The following is a 15,954-nucleotide window of genomic DNA, read 5'->3' as shown; positions in this document are numbered from 1 at the left end:
TAGGTTTGAGGTTCCTCCGCGGTAAGAAACGGTAAACACTCCTTCTTTCTCCTCTGCAGCTGTTCCAAAGATCAAAACCACCGACCAGAATCTGGTAACGGACGCCGGTAAGCCGTTCATCATGAGCGTGCCTTACGACGCCTACCCTCGTGCCGACGCCGAGTGGTTCCACGAGGGCGCCAGGCTGCCCGTCCAGAACATCGACACCTCCGCTGACAAAAGCGAGTTCCGCCTGAAGAGCCCCAGCAAGGAGGACCGGGGCCGGTACAAGGTGGTGATCAAGAACAAGCACGGCGAGGGAGAGGCGTTCATCAACCTGGACGTGATCGGTGAGTCTTGGGATCAAACCAGTGACTCTGCATGGACGTCGACTAGATTATGGACCCAAAGTATATCTGTGGAGGTCAGAACCGTTTTTAAATGTCGTGTTGGTTTCTTTCAGACGTCCCCGGACCCGTCAAGAACCTGAGGGTGGTCGACACCGCCGACGGGGAGGTCAGTCTGGCCTGGGAGGAGCCAGAGAGCGACGGCGGAAGCAAGATCGTCTCCTACGTGGTGGAGAGACGCGACGTGAAGCGTAAGACCTGGACGCTGGCTACAGACCGCGCTGATACTCCAGAGTACTGTGTCAGCGGCCTCCAGAAGGACTCCATGTACCTGTTCAGAGTCTGCGCTCGAAACAGAGTCGGCAGCGGACCCGCCGTCGCCACAGAGGACGCCGTCCAGGCCAAGAACAAGTTTGGTAAGAAACGGCCAAAATGTCCAACTTACACTCGTACAACCATCTCCTCGCTTCCATCTCATCCTTCATTGTTTTCTACCACCAGATGTTCCAGACGCTCCGGAGAACGTTGCAGTTGGAGGGGTGAACCGGTTCGGTGCTACCGTCACCTGGGAGCCTCCCAAGTTCGACGGCGGCTCCGAGATCACCGCCTACGTGATTGAGCTCCGCGACAGGACCGCCGTGAAGTGGGAGGCGGCCATGGTCTGCGGCGCCAACGACCTCTCGGCCACGCTGAGCGACGTGGTGGAGAACAAGGAGTACATCTTCAGAGTCCGGGCCGAGAACAAGGCCGGCATCGGCAAGCCCAGCGCTGCCACCAAACCCGTCAAGATCATGGATCCGATCGGTGAGTGAAAACCAGCAGCTCGAGCGCTGGTTTGTTGTCACGATCAAATCTGATTGTTTTTGACCTTTTGTGACTGCAGATCGGCCGAGCCCACCTCTGAACCTGAACTTCAGCGACCTAATCAAGACGGCGCTCACGCTGACTTGGGAGACGCCCACCAGCAACGGCGGCAGCATGATCACCGGATACATCATTCAGAAATGTGACGATGGCACCGACAAGTGGCTCCGCTGCAACGCCAGACTGTGTCCGGACCTGTCCTACCGGGTACAGAGCTCTGTTTACATGTAGTCTTTGATTCCTTCAGCTGTGAGTCATCAGAGCTGACTGTTGCTTGTATGGGTTTGTTGTTCTCCTCAGGTGTCTGGTCTGAAACCGGGTCAGAAGTACCTCTACAGAGTCTGTGCCGAGAACGCTGCCGGCTTATCTGATCCAGCCGAGCAACTCGGACCGCTTCTTGCCGACGACCCTCACGGTACGAGCCAAACCGTAGAACAGACACCAGACTGCTGCTGGTGGTGAACTAAATGACGCTAAAACTAAAACATGTTTCTCTCCTGGCAGTCGGCGCAACCTTTGACCTCAGTGGCTTCAGGAAGGGCCTGGAGGTGATCGTCCCTCATCCTCTCACCATCAGAGTCCCCATCACCGGATACCCGACGCCCAACGCCAAGTGGACCTTCGGAGAGAAGGAGCTGACCGCCGCCGACGAACGTGTGTCCGTGGTGACGAAGCCCACGTACACGGAGCTGACCGTCATGCCGAGCGTGCGTCCAGACAAAGGCGTCTACACCCTGCAGCTGGAGAACGACGTCTCGTCGGTCACCGGAGACATCGAGGTCAACGTCATCGGTAACGACAATTTCACTTTCATTTAAGAAAGTAAAAGCAGATGAAAAGTGGACACAAAGGGTTGCTGTTGACTGGAGGCTTTACCCAGCATGCATTGTGTAACATGTGGGATTTACCCTGAACCTGAACCACATCAGGGCAATCAAGACTTTCTACATCTTTGGTGGTCAAAAGTCTTTTTACCTTTATGACATTTCTCCTTTAAGCACTTATTAATCTGCTGTCTGCTACCTTTATTCTCCCAGCATGCCCCAGTGCTCCTAAGGACTTCAAGGTGGCCGAGGTCAACCGACATCACGTCCACATGATGTGGGAGTCTCCGGAGCACGACGGAGGAAGTCCAGTTACCCACTTCCAGATCGAGAAGAGAGAAGTGTCTCGCAAGACCTGGGCCAAGGTACACCGTGTTTTAACTGTGGTGATGTCAGAGGATCTACATTACAGTACATTACAGTCATTTAGACGCTTTCATCCAAAGCGACTTACATTCAGTGTATTCAACATATCACACATGATCCAACTGTAACGGCTGCCTGTGAACGCAGCGACAAATCCCAAATAAAGCTCTGCAGAAAACCAGCATTTTGCACCTCGTGAGCCTTAAATCAGCCTTTTCCTGCAAAAACACCAAACATTATGAATAAACAAGAAGATCAAATCAGAGTCAAACTCTAGGTTTAGACAGAGAATAAGTCTCCTGTAGCTCTGTGTGTGAATTCATCACGACTGCGATGATGTTTTTTCCAGGTTGCAAACGGCATCCTGGACCTGGAGCACACCGTCACAGACGTGGTTGAAGGGAAGGAGTATCTGTTCAGCGTCACCGCCTGCAACAAGTGTGGCCCCGGAGAGCCGGCGTACATCGACGAGCCCGTCAACGTCTCCTCTCCTGCCAGTCAGTGTTTATTCTCTCAGAGGTACAAACATTGTTTTAAAGGAATATCCAGAATCTCATCTACTTCCTGTCTCTTCTTGTTGTCACAGCTATACCCGATCCTCCTGAGAACCTGAAGTGGCGCGATAAGAGCGGAAAGACTATCTTCCTGTCCTGGGAGCCTCCGAAATACGACGGCGGCGCCCCGGTCAAAGGCTACGTGGTGGACAAGTGTCAGCGTGGTACCGACAAGTGGGAACCCTGCGGTGAACCCGTCCCCGAGCTGAAGTAAGACCTGTTTGAGTCCACTTGCGTCGTGTTCTGTAGTTCTTGGGAACAGTCTCGTGTAAAACGTGTTCTGTGCTCTCAGGTTCCAGGTGACCGGTCTGATCGAGGGCCAGTGGTACGCCTACAGGATCAGAGCTTTCAACAAGCTGGGAGCCAGCAGACCCTGCAGGGCCACCGATGAGATCCAGGCCGTCGACGCCAGAGGTGGGCGAGCTAGTGCTGCTTCACACTAGATCCTGATTCAGGAGAACAGTAATAATATTGCATCGGATGGGAAAGCAAGCCTTGGTTTGTCATTCTTAAACCTCTACAGCTCACGAGGGTTGATGAAGCGACGTGATGGGGAACAGATCTCTAGACATCACTCTGAGAACTTAAAGGATATTTAATATATAATATATATAATGTTAGAGATTCATCCTGCACTCAATCAGCTCCATGCAGGAGAATAATGTGATTTAACTTGAACAAAGATGTACTAAAGAGTTAAAGTGGAGTAAAGGAACCAGGGTTATCAAGGAGCTGGAGGACTGTGTGTAATCTTCTGTTGTTCTCCCTGACCTTTTGACCTTTAAACATCAGAGCCTCCAGAGATCCAGCTGGATGTGAAGCTGCTGGCCGGTCTGACCGCCAGGGCCGGAACCAAGATCGAGCTTCCAGCCGACGTCAAAGGAAAGCCCGATCCCCGGGTGAAGTGGACCAAGGCCGACCTGGTGCTCCGGGCAGATGACCGCACCACCATCGACACCCAGCCGGGACACTCCAAGCTGTCCATAGCCAACAGCACGAGAGGAGACACCGCCACCTACATCATCGAGGCCGTCAACCCCTGTGGACGCGCCACCGCCACCGTCGACGTCAACATCCTCGGTACTGTTACTATATAAACAACTCAGTCAACTTCTTTACTCCATCAGCAACTTTCACATTTCATTTGTTTTTCCTCAAAATAATTATGGGATGGTTTAAGCAGCCATCCTCCACGCTCTAGTGTCAGCGTGTCGTCTCCAGTCATATAGACTGTGGAGACTTGTTCAGTCGTATGAAGATGAAATTCAGTGTGTTAATATTTAATCTTGTAACTTTAGAAATGTCTGAAAGTCATCAACCCGGATGTACATTTTGAGTCCTTTTCACGTCTCCTCTCCTCTTCTTCAGATAAACCCGGCCCTCCAGCCGCCTTCGACATCTCAGAGATCACCAACGAGTCGTGCCTCATGGCGTGGAACCCCCCCAGGGACGACGGCGGCTCGCCCGTCACCAACTACATCGTGGAGAGCCGGCTGACGGACAAAGAGGAATGGGTGAAGCTGTCGGCCACGGTGAAGCACACCACCTTCAAGGCCTGCAAGCTCACGGCTCTGAAGGAGTACGTGTTCAGGATCAGTGCTGAGAACCAGTACGGCATCGGACCTCCTGCAGAGCATGTGCCGATCATCGCAAAGTATTCCTTCGGTAAGTTGTTTCACGGTGATGTGTCACGATCCATGAAAGTAGTTTCCTTTTTAAAGATGTGATGTAAAATATGAATATTTTATAATAAATCACATTCATCACATGAAACAAACACTGGCCATGAGGCAGATCCTCGGTAGATAATAATGAGAATTAATATGAAACTAAGTCTGTTTATGTTCCACCGGTCTCAGATCCTCCTGGTCCTCCAACCAGAGTCACTCCCTCCGACATCGCCAAGGACGCCGTGACCTTGACCTGGTTCGAGCCAGACGAGGACGGCGGCAGTCCAATCATCGGATACTGGATCGAGAAGTTCGATCCGGAGAGCGACAAGTGGATCAGGTGCAACAAACTGCCCATCAAGGACACGACCTTCAGGTGAATAATCACAGATGATGTGAGAGACGTTTGTATGTGAAGGAGAGATGTGGAATATGTTGCTCACCCTGCGTTCTTGTGGCTGCAGGGTGAAAGGACTCCCCACCAAGAAGAAGTGCAGCTTCCGTGTTCTGGCTGAGAATCTAGCTGGACCTGGAAAACCCAGCGCAGAGACCGATCCGGTCCTCATCAAAGACCCCATCGGTACGTCAATCAGTGCTAATGATCTACTGGAAGTGAGCGTAAACGTTTCTAACAACACTGCACTCTTCTCCAGACCCTCCCTGGGCTCCTGGTAAACCTGTCATCAGGGACGTCGGCAAGACGACGGCCCTGCTGGCGTGGACCAGGCCGGAGCACGACGGCGGAGCGAAGATCGAAGGCTACATCATCGAGTTCCAGAAGACGGGAAGCGAAGAGTGGATCCGCATCGCGGAGGACGTTCCTCAGACCGAGCACCAGCTGCAGGGCCTGATAGAAAAGCAGGAGTACTCGTTCCGGGTCAAGGCCGTCAACAAGGCCGGCGAGAGTGAACCCAGCGAGCCCAGTGACCCCGTGGTCTGCAAAGAGAGACTCTGTAAGTGCAACATTGAGTCTTTTAAATACTAGATATTGGCATACCCTAACATTCCTCAACAAGACAATATAGCAGGAGACACAAAGACAATGCTACTGAATCTCATGTGTTCCTTTGATCTGTGATAACGAGGAGTTATTGACTCAAACATGCTGAACCTTTTCAAGACATTCGGACAAACCCGTCTTTCATTCACCTTGTTTCTGTTCAACAGATGTTCCGTCGGCTCCTCAGTGGCTGGAGGTGGCCAACATCACCAAGATCAACGCCGACTTGAAGTGGCAGCTCCCCAGCAGCGACGGCGGCTCGCCCATCACCAACTACGTGGTGGAGAAGAGGGACGTGAGGCGGAAGGCCTGGCAGTCCGTCGACACCACCATCAAGGAGCTGAAGTACACCGTGACTCCTCTGAACGAAGGGTCGCTCTACGTGTTCCGCGTCGCCGCTGAGAACGCCGTGGGGATGGGTGAATTCTGTGAGCTGGAGGACGCCGTGCTCGCCAAAGACACGTTCAGTAAGTTCACAGCAGTGATCTGCAGCATGGATTCCTATCAAGTGGCAACCTACGGTGCTGCAGTTGCTCAAATGGCCACTTGAGGCTCTAAACGAGAGTTACATTACATTACATTACATTACAGTCATTTAGCCGACGCTTTCATCCAAAGCGACTTACAAGAAGTGTATTCAAGAGAACTACTAGTCACCAGAAGTCATAAGGAGTTGACCTCCTTAGACCTCCATGTTGTTAAAGAAACATTTCTACAAACAACAGTTTGGTCTTTTTAGCTAATATCCTCGTTCATGACAACTCAGCTGTTTGAATTATGTCAAGGCTTAAAGTTGGGCATAATGAAGGGCGTGGCCTCTTTGAGAGACTCTTAGCGATCCAAAATGATGGAGAGTGGATCACATTGACAGGTTGGTTGTTCCTGCTGGAGGGGACGCTAGCAGGACTTTAGACTGAGAGATCTTCATTTTAAGACCCTGCAGAGACAATAAGCTGTCATGGGTATTCATGTTTGTCTTGTTCTTTGCAGCGACTCCTGGACCTCCTTATGCCCTGACGGTGGTGGAGGTCACCAAGAGACACGTGGAGCTGAAATGGGAAGCTCCCAAGAGCAACGGTGGAAGACCCATAACCAAGTAAGACTACAACCTGCTGCACCACTGTGTAGCCTGCTGTGAGCTGATGGACATGAGCTCATGTTGAAATCAGAGATTAACCTGTAACCTGCTCCTCAGGTACGTGATTGAAAAGAAAGAGAAGCTTGGAACTCGCTGGCTGAAGTGCTGCAAGACTCCGGACAAACAGACTCAGTTCAAGGTGACGGACGTAGACGAAGGCTCTGAGGTTCAGTTCCAGGTCAGAGCCGAGAACGAGGCCGGAGTCGGAGATCCGAGCGAACCCACCGAGATCCTCACCATCGAGGATGCAACCAGTAAGAGACCATCGAATGTTCACAGCAGATACGGTTATACGGGTTTATTATTGTGCCACAGTCAGAAACATTTCTTCATCCTCTCTTTCCAGGCGCTCCATCTCCTCCTCTGGAAGTGGCCATCCCCGACGCCAGCAGGGAGCACATCAACGTCAGCTGGAAGCCTCCGGCCAAAGACGGCGGCTCCCCGATCACCGGCTACCACGTGGAGGTGGCCGAGGCCCGTCCGGAGCTGAAGTGGCTCCGGGTCAACAACAGACCCATCAGAGAGCTCAATTTCAGAATCGACGACGGAATCAAACCAGAGAAGAAGTACGTCATCAGGGTCCGTGCCATCAACGCTATCGGTGTCAGCGATCCCTCCGAGATCTCTGACAAGGTCTTCACCAAGGATCCCGACTGTGAGTATCAGCAGAGTTTAAATTGATCCAAACACTTACCAGTTATTAATCCCGTCCTCTGCTCTCAAGGTGCTCCAACCATGAATTTGGAGGCGCAGGACGTGGTCGTGGTTGAAGGCCAGAAGCTGCACCTGAACATCCCTTACAGGGCGATCCCCACGCCCAAGATGGTTTGGCAGAAGGAGACGGTGGAGTGTAAGGCTGACGACCGGCTCTCCATGACTGTGGAGATGAACAACGCTCACCTGGAGCTGCTCAAGTGCACGCGTGCCGACGGCGGCAGCTACGCCATCACCCTGGAGAACAACCTGGGAACCGCCACCGGGAACGTGAACGTCAAAGTCATCGGTAGGATGTGCTTCATGTAACGGTTTTATACAGCGTTGAACTGGTGCAGTCCAGTAAGGATGTCTTTTTGTAAACCAGAGAGACTTTCCCACCAATGAATTCTATTAAGTTTCACATTTTAGACCCATTCTTGCGCTGGCGGACTTCATGAGCTGCTGTTAGCACCGTCTCTGGACGTATTTCACTAGAAACAGACGAGGAAGACTCATCCTCTGACACATCAATGCTTTTCTTCTAGGACTCCCCGGTCAGTGTAAAGACATCACCTCCGGCGACGTCACCAAGAACTCCTGCCGGATCAGCTGGGAGGCCCCGGAGGACGACGGCGGCACCCCGATCGTCAGCTACACCCTGGAGCGCCGCGAAGCCTCCAAGAAGACCTACATGCCCGTCACGTCAGGAGAAAACCTCCTGACCCGCACCGTCAAAGACCTCTACGTCAACTGCGAGTATTACTTCAGAGTGAAGGCCGTCAACAAGGTCGGAGCCGGAAAATATCTGGAGCTACGCAACGCGGTCATCACGGAGGAAGTCAAACGTACGTTTATCGGCTCAAGAACTTGATGGCTGATCGGTTTTGGCATTGTTAGCATGTTAGCATGCTGACGTTAGCATATGTAGACTTCTTCTGTCAATGGTTAATAATTTGGAGACCTGACATCACATTAAATTATCCATTTATTGATGTGACAAGTTTCCATCTGGTCAGTTGAGTGAGCCAACAGGACGATCCTATTAAATGAGATGAAACTTATACTCTCGGATTATAGATCTATACAAACAGCTCAGATAGTTACTATCTGTTGTTGATATCAACTCCACAGAGAAACCCGACCCCCCCATCCAGGTGGAGGCTCAAGACCCGACTTCCAAGTCCATCAAAGTCTCCTGGAAGGCTCCGGACTACGACGGCGGCTGTCCTATCCAGGGCTACATCGTGGAGAAGATGGAGAAAGATGGCGACCGCTACGAGAGGGTCACCCCGAGCCTGGTCCCCGGTTTCTCCTACGTGGTGACGGGCCTGACGGAGGAAGTGGAGTACCAGTTCAGGGTCCGAGCCGAGAACGCCGCTGGAGTCAGCGAGCCGTCCCGCAGCACACAGCTCATGAAGGCTGCGGACCCCGTCGGTAAGAAAGACGAGATTTAACTGATTTATTAATGAGCTTTAAAACTCCAGATAAGAAGCAGCTACATTTCATAACTCTGCTTCCACTTCCAGACAAACCGAAGGTCACCCTCCACGCTCGCGTGCAGTCCGGTCTGTGCATTAAGAAGGGCGAGGAGATCCGCATCGACGCCTACATCTCCGGCTCCCCGTATCCCAAAGTCAGCTGGCTGAGGAACAACGAGGACGTCACCAAAGAGCCGACCAAGAAGCTCGTCCCGATAGTGAAGAAGAAGAAGAGGAAGACAGGGGCCAAGGTTCGTGTCCTCAGAGGGACGACGAGAGTCCTGAACGTTTTAATGAATGCCGACGTGTTGTTAAAGAGTTAATGCATCCTTTATTCCCTGCAGGTTTCTGAACCAGAGGAGGAGTTTGTAACTCCGATGCGTGAGCGTCTGGGTCTGGATCAGACCAAGAGGGGTCAGGCTGCACTGATGATCCGCGACGCCGTCAGGCTCGACCACGGCGACTTCACCATCCAGGTGGAGAACACGCACGGCGTCGCCACCGCCTGCTGCGTCGTCAACGTCCTCGGTGAGACGGACATTTATAGTCACATGACTTCTTGAGTTCGCTCATCAGTTCAACTTAAAGAAGAGAAGATGTGTTGAATCAAATGAGAATAAGATGTAAATCAGCAACATGTTTTCGGGTTCGGTTTGTGTAATTATTGAATTGTAAAAATGAATTGAAACGGAAAAATGACTTTATGACAAAACGTGTAATTTATTTTAAATGTGTTTGTTGAGTGAGAGCCATAAAAGAGCATCTCACCTTTAATCCTGATTAAACATTAAACATTAAACATTAGATTAAACATTGACTCCGTTCTTCTGCAGACAAACCCGGCGCTCCGATTAGCTTCACCTTCGACGAGCTGAGGAGCACCTCGGTCGTCTGTCACTGGGAGCCTCCCGAGGACGACGGAGGCAGCGAGATCCTGAACTACATCCTGGAGAAGAAGGACAACAAGAACGAGGAGGTTGGCTGGATCACCGTGACCGCCACGCTGAAGGGCACCAGCTGCCCCGTCACCAAGCTCATCGAAGGGAAGGAGTACATCTTCAGGGTCACCGCCGAGAACAAGTTTGGCTGCGGGCCGCCGTGTGTGTCCGAGCCGCTGCTCGCCAAGAACCAGTTCGGTGAGTAAAGAACGGGAAAGAAACCGATGCATGACCTTTGACCTCAGACAGTTAAAGGTATCTGATGCAGTACATGTTGCGCTGTAACCCTTCAGATCCTCCCGACGCTCCCAACACCCCCAGAGTCCACGAGGTGACGGCGAGCTCCGCCCACATCTCCTGGCACGAGCCGAAGGACAACGGCAGCCCGATCCTGGGCTACTGGATCGAGAGGAAGGAGGTGAACAGCAAACACTGGACCCGGGTTAACCGAGTCCTCCTGAACTCTCTGGACGTGAAGGTCAGCGGCCTCATGGAGGGACTCACCTACATCTTCAGAGTTTGTGCCGAGAACCTGGCCGGACCCGGACCCTTCAGCGAGCCCACCGAGCGCACCGTCGCCATGGACGCCATCCGTAAGTCCTCCGTCCGGACCGAGGTCCACGTGGCTTCAGTCTCACGTTAGACATTTAGTTCACATTTTAAACTGACTCATAGCCTGATACCTGTTTTTATAGCTTCTACTTGTTTCTGAAGCAGATATTTTAGTTTCATCGGTATGTTGTGTTAGTGAAACGTTTGATAAACGTTTTGACTTCTTGGTGTTTAGCGCCCCCTTATGGCCGCTCACAGATCAATTACAGCTGAAATATTTTACGGCACATGGAGGGACGAAAAGAAACCATTTAAAGGACCATTCCTGCCTCTTCACAAAGCACACCAGTAGTTTTTATTACGAGCGTTCGGCTCCGGTTTTCCATCATTACTACCGACTGAAAAGAGCACATTGATCTTTAGCTCGTAGCGTTAGCGCCCCCTGTGACGTGATATCCAAGATGCTGGAGGCATCAAATAAATTGGTTCCCCAAATTATCATGAAATGGAGTTTGGCAGCTTTCGGTTTAATGGTTAACGTTACTGAAATGAATTCAAGACTTTTCTTCATGTAGTCCATTCAAACATCATCCTGTCTGATTAATCCTCCTCCTCCCCCTCCCAGTGCCTCCTGGCCCCCCCACCCCATGGATCGTGGACACGGGGAAGGATTCGGTCATCGTGGCCTGGAAGCCCCCTCTGTACAACGGCGGAGGAGACATCCTGGGGTACCACCTTGAGAAGGTGCAGGAAGTTCATCCAGTGACTCCTCCTCCATCTGAAGGTGCAGATGACGTCCTTTGACCTTTGATGTTAAACTCTGGTTTTCTGATCCCAGGTTCTGGCCGGAGAGAAGGAGTGGACTCGCAGCACAGAGTTCAGGTGTAAGGAGCTGACGTACACGGTGACCGGGCTGACCGAGGGAGCAGATTATTACATCCGCGTCATCGCCATCAACGACGCCGGACCCGGAGCTCCCGGTGTGACTGAACCCGTCACCGTGAAGGAGCCTGAAGGTACGAACGGTTTATTATCCACGTGACCAGACGCTACTTTATCTTTATTAACTTATTAAACTCACCACAGTGGACATTCCCATCAGGATTGTGTGAAAATGTTCGGTGAGGAACAATAGAGCCCCTTGTTGTAGTTTCAGCTGCATGATGTTTGGTCGACTGGTTCACCACGTCGAGACGCACGAGAAAGCCTCTCGGAGGTATCGACCATTTTAATTAAAACTTTTCCATGTGGTGTACTTTAACAAACTGTTTTATGTCAGATTGTTTTTTGGAATTAAGAAAAGAAGAATGTTTAATTGTTTCTATAACTGCCTCAGAAAACAAGCTGAGAATCTAGTTCCACACGTCCTGCAGCTGCTTCATGGTGAATTATCTCCAGTCTGGAGAACTTGTTTGTGCTTTTACTGTGAAACAGCAACAGGAAGTGTTGCCCCTGCTGGTTCTGAGATGTTTTAATATGAATGCTGTCCTCGTCGTTCAGAACCTCCCGCTGTGGACTTCGACTCCTCCGTGAGGAACGGCTTGATGATCAAGGCCGGTGAGCCGCTGAGGCTTCCCGCCGTGGTCACCGGCCGACCCCAGCCTGAGGTCAAGTGGGCCAAAGACGAGGCAGAGATCGACAAGGAGCGCATGATCGTGGAGACGGAGGGCAAGAACACCGCTCTGTTCATCAAGAAGGCCGTGAGGGCGGATCACGGGAAGTACCGGGTCTCCGGTACCAATGGAAGCGGGACCAAGACCGCCGAGACCAGAGTGGACGTCATGGGTCAGTGTTGAATATAGTGAATCCCAAACATACGACCTCTTCAGTAGGAGGACTAACAACCAGCCAACAAGCTGTGTGTATCAGCCATCTATGTGATTCTTATTGTTAAGAAGTCAAACAAACGTTTCTACTGGCCTTTGTCTCTGCAGACGTCCCCGGACCGGTGGTGGACCTGAAGACGGTGTTGGTGACCAAGAAGAAGATCACCCTCACCTGGTCCGACCCCTTGGATAACGGCGGCAGCGAGATCTTCGGCTACGAGGTGCTGAGGAAGGACGCCAAGATGAAACTCTTCCGCCAGCCGATCGAGACGGCGTCCTGCAAGTGCGAAATTCTGGACCTGCTGGCCGGCGAGGAGTACGACTTCAGGGTCGTCGCCAGGAACAAGTACGGCGACGGAGCTCCGGCCGACCTGGGACCCATCCTGGCAGAGGATCCCAAAGGTAAAGCCACCAAAATATGACTTTGACACTAGACGACGAACTGTGACTCCTGAAGGTCTGTCGGAACATTTGTTCGGTGTTGACTGACCTCCTCCTAATTGTTCCAGGTACTCCATCTGCTCCTGAGAAGCTGCACTACACCGACAGAAGCAAGAGCACCATCACCTTGGCCTGGCAGCCGCCTCGTACCGATGGCGGCAGCCCCATCCTCGGCTACCTCGTGGAGAAGATGAGGTCGGATGGCACCGAGTTCGAACCGGCGACCCGCAAGCTCTTCCCCGAGTGCTGCGGGACCATCGAGAACCTGTCGGAGGACCAGGAGTACCAGTTCCGAGTCAGAGCCGTGACCGAGGTCGGGGACGGAGATCCCTCCAAGCCCATCACCGCCAAGATCCAAGACGACGAGCGTAAGAAACTCACTCTGAAGATGCTTGAAAGACACTTTGATTAGATTGATGGTTCAGCTAAACTCTCAAAAGGTGAAAGGTTTAGAGTTACAGATGTTTGTTTGTCCACAGTGTCTCCAGTTATAACCATCCTGAAGTTCTTCAAGAGCAACGCCATCAACGTGAGGAAAGGCTCGGCCATCGACATCCCGGCGGAGGTGAAGGGACTTCCTCTGCCGACGCTCCAGTGGATGAAGAACAACGTGGTGATCGAGAAACCTGAGAACGAAGAGAAGATGACGATGGAGACTGAAGAGGTGAGAACTGACTCGTGTGTTCATGTCCGGAGAATAAATATCTCAACAGATACAGATGAACTCTTCCAGTGGACCCCATGACCGTTCTGTGACCTTCCTCATATGTTTTCATCCTCTTCTTCTGTTCTTTAATCTCTTAAAGTGTGTTTGCTTCTGAAGTCTCCATGTTTGTAAAGTGTAAATAAATATGTTTGTCGTCTCGTCTTCAGCTGACCCGGACCACTCTGAGGACGAAGATCGCCTTCCCAGACACCATCAGGCAGGACAAGGGCAACTACAAGCTGGTGGCTGAAAACTGCTTCGGCAAAGCTGAGCACGTCATCCGGGTCGAGATCCTCGGTGAGAACATTGAGTTGTTTCCTCGTTTCTATCGTTGCTCTTCGTTCATATGGAGCCTTTACGTTAACACTAACGTCTTGCGTTCTCAGACCGTCCTCTTCCTCCGAGGAACATCGTGGTCTCGGACATCAAGGCCGACTCGTGCTATCTGACCTGGGACGCCCCGGAGGACAACGGGGGCAGCGAGATCACCAACTACGTCGTGGAGTTCAGGGACGCCAGCAAGAAGAAGTCCGACTTCGAGGTCATGACCATCAACCTCATCGACAGGAGATACGGGGTGAGTCACCGTCTTTCATCCGTTCATGGTGACAACAAGCTCACACTCTGAGGAGAAGTTTGAGGAGATTCTGCAGTTAAAGATCTGATCCCAGATCAGCCTGACCTCACACTCACACAGCAGACTAGCGGGAAAGAGAAGCGGAACATGAAGCTTCTCTACTAGCTGCACCACACAGGGTTGGCTAGCTGGATGCTGTCATGCTAACAACTTAAAACAGCGGGGACAGATCCAGCACGGACAGTTAGGGTTTATATAAATCATTCTGGGATGTTTGCTGAAGTTGATTGGATGGATCTAGAACATGTTCCACCAGCCGCCCTGATACCAAACATTCTGATCCGTAACACTGGAAACACGTCTTGAGTCAGAATGAAAGTAGATCTTCTGATCAGATGAAGCGTCTCCTCTCAGAGGAGGAGCAGCGCTCGCCTGTAGAGACTTCTCCTGACGGGAACGTGCAGCTCGGGGCTGAAGGTGGGGCTCAGCTGTGTTCATCCCGTAGATAAAAAGCCTCTAAAACCAAACTTTGCTCTACAAATGTAGAAGAAAGATCTCAAAGATCTCAAAGATCTCAAAGAAAGTTTCTCCTGAAATCTGTATTTCAACTCAAACAACAGAACCATGTTTTCTATTTAATTGGTATCAAAATAAACCATGTTCATGTGTTTCCATCTCTACCTGACCACCACTGACCCGGTTCTGATCCTTCAGGTCTACAAACTGAACCTGAACGGAAACTACCAGTTCAGGATCAAAGCCCAGAACAAGTACGGTTTGAGCGACGGCTGCGACTCTGAGAAGGTCCAGCTCAGGGACCCGTTCGGCCTCCCCGGACCTCCGCGTAACCCCAAAATCATCGCGGCTACGGCGACCACCATGACCCTGACCTGGGACCCTCCTCTGGACAACGGCGGCTCCACCATCCAGGGCTACTGGCTGGAGAAGAGGGAGCGCGGCGCCGTGTACTGGGGCCGCATGAACCGAGGCCCGGTCACCAAGCCGTCGGTGAAAGGCCTCGAGTACACCGTGCTCAAGCTCATCGAGGGATCCGAGTACCAGTTCAGGATCGCAGCCTGCAACGCCGCGGGAGTCGGACCGCCGTGCGAGTCCAGCGAGTGCCGCTTCGCCGAGGATCCGTGCAGTGAGTGTTCAGGTCTTATCATGTTCTCACAGCTCCATCGGTTTAGTTCTGAACTAGTTCCCTGATGTGATTAAGACAACATCTATATGAAGACAGCACAACGTTATCTCTTATTTTAATGTATTTAATATAATAACTGAAGGTCAGCTGCTCATTTCTACATTATTACAATTCTTCAGATTAGTTCATCGGTCAGTTGGTGAAATATTACATGAGATGTGTCTGATAGATTTGGATTTGAAGTGATTTTATGGACAAATGAGGAGATTTATGTGAGCAGTCCAGTCAGCTTCACATCACAGTTCCTGTAGACATCCTAAATCTCTCTCTCTCTCTCTCTCTCTGTCTCTGTCTCTGTCTCTCTCTCTCTCTCTCTCTCTCTCTCTCTCTCTCTCTCTCTCTCTCTCTCTGTCTCTCTCTCTCTCTCTCTCTCTCTCTGTCTCTCTCTCTCTCTCTCTCTCTCTCTCTCTCTCTCTCTCTCTCTCTCTCTCTCTCTCCCCCTCTCTCCCTCTCCCCCCCCCCCCCTCAGAACCTCCCACCCCTCCTGGGAACCCCGAGGTTAAAGACAAGACCAAGAGCAGCATCACGCTCACCTGGAGCCCGCCAGAGAGAGATGGCGGCAGCCCCGTGAAGGGTTACATCATCGAGGTGCACGAGGAGGGCTCTCCTGATTGGAGGAGGGTGAACCCCGCCGACAAGCTCCACCCGTCAACTGAAATCACCGTGCCGGACCTGAAGGAGGGCAAGAAGTGCAAGTTCAGGATCTACGCGGTGAACGCCGCCGGAAACTCAGAGCCAGCCAAGACGGGAGACATCCTGGTTCAGGACATCCTGAGTAAGAGACCTGATCCTGA

General features: G+C 51.7%; 1 protein-coding gene across 5 annotated transcripts in view; it reads left to right on the top strand.

The window, feature by feature from the left end:
- Window positions 1-15,954, top strand: part of ttn.1 (titin, tandem duplicate 1) — a 113,063-nt gene that overhangs the window by 28,904 nt on the left and 68,205 nt on the right. For all 5 annotated transcript variants that reach the window (XM_079169873.1, XM_079169875.1, XM_079169874.1 and 2 more), the window contains 36 exons: window positions 60-329; window positions 443-742; window positions 828-1,130; window positions 1,210-1,397; window positions 1,491-1,605; window positions 1,695-1,982; window positions 2,228-2,379; window positions 2,730-2,877; window positions 2,967-3,144; window positions 3,227-3,348; window positions 3,727-4,014; window positions 4,303-4,599; window positions 4,794-4,980; window positions 5,069-5,184; window positions 5,258-5,557; window positions 5,772-6,071; window positions 6,595-6,700; window positions 6,800-6,996; window positions 7,089-7,397; window positions 7,467-7,745; window positions 7,984-8,283; window positions 8,570-8,872; window positions 8,965-9,167; window positions 9,261-9,444; window positions 9,750-10,052; window positions 10,148-10,447; window positions 11,032-11,150; window positions 11,245-11,422; window positions 11,907-12,191; window positions 12,341-12,634; window positions 12,742-13,041; window positions 13,153-13,337; window positions 13,547-13,676; window positions 13,766-13,956; window positions 14,671-15,100; window positions 15,630-15,935. In XM_079169873.1, coding sequence (XP_079025999.1) covers window positions 60-329; window positions 443-742; window positions 828-1,130; window positions 1,210-1,397; window positions 1,491-1,605; window positions 1,695-1,982; window positions 2,228-2,379; window positions 2,730-2,877; window positions 2,967-3,144; window positions 3,227-3,348; window positions 3,727-4,014; window positions 4,303-4,599; window positions 4,794-4,980; window positions 5,069-5,184; window positions 5,258-5,557; window positions 5,772-6,071; window positions 6,595-6,700; window positions 6,800-6,996; window positions 7,089-7,397; window positions 7,467-7,745; window positions 7,984-8,283; window positions 8,570-8,872; window positions 8,965-9,167; window positions 9,261-9,444; window positions 9,750-10,052; window positions 10,148-10,447; window positions 11,032-11,150; window positions 11,245-11,422; window positions 11,907-12,191; window positions 12,341-12,634; window positions 12,742-13,041; window positions 13,153-13,337; window positions 13,547-13,676; window positions 13,766-13,956; window positions 14,671-15,100; window positions 15,630-15,935 — 8,454 coding nt within the window. The remainder of the gene's footprint in view (window positions 1-59; window positions 330-442; window positions 743-827; window positions 1,131-1,209; window positions 1,398-1,490; window positions 1,606-1,694; window positions 1,983-2,227; window positions 2,380-2,729; window positions 2,878-2,966; window positions 3,145-3,226; window positions 3,349-3,726; window positions 4,015-4,302; window positions 4,600-4,793; window positions 4,981-5,068; window positions 5,185-5,257; window positions 5,558-5,771; window positions 6,072-6,594; window positions 6,701-6,799; window positions 6,997-7,088; window positions 7,398-7,466; window positions 7,746-7,983; window positions 8,284-8,569; window positions 8,873-8,964; window positions 9,168-9,260; window positions 9,445-9,749; window positions 10,053-10,147; window positions 10,448-11,031; window positions 11,151-11,244; window positions 11,423-11,906; window positions 12,192-12,340; window positions 12,635-12,741; window positions 13,042-13,152; window positions 13,338-13,546; window positions 13,677-13,765; window positions 13,957-14,670; window positions 15,101-15,629; window positions 15,936-15,954) is intronic.

The sequence above is a fragment of the Pholis gunnellus genome (genome assembly GCF_910591455.1).
Source record: "Pholis gunnellus genome assembly, chromosome: 12".
Lineage (NCBI taxonomy): Eukaryota > Metazoa > Chordata > Actinopteri > Perciformes > Pholidae > Pholis > Pholis gunnellus.
Note: the sequence above shows the minus strand (reverse complement) of the source record. Positions and strands in the feature narration are given on the sequence as shown.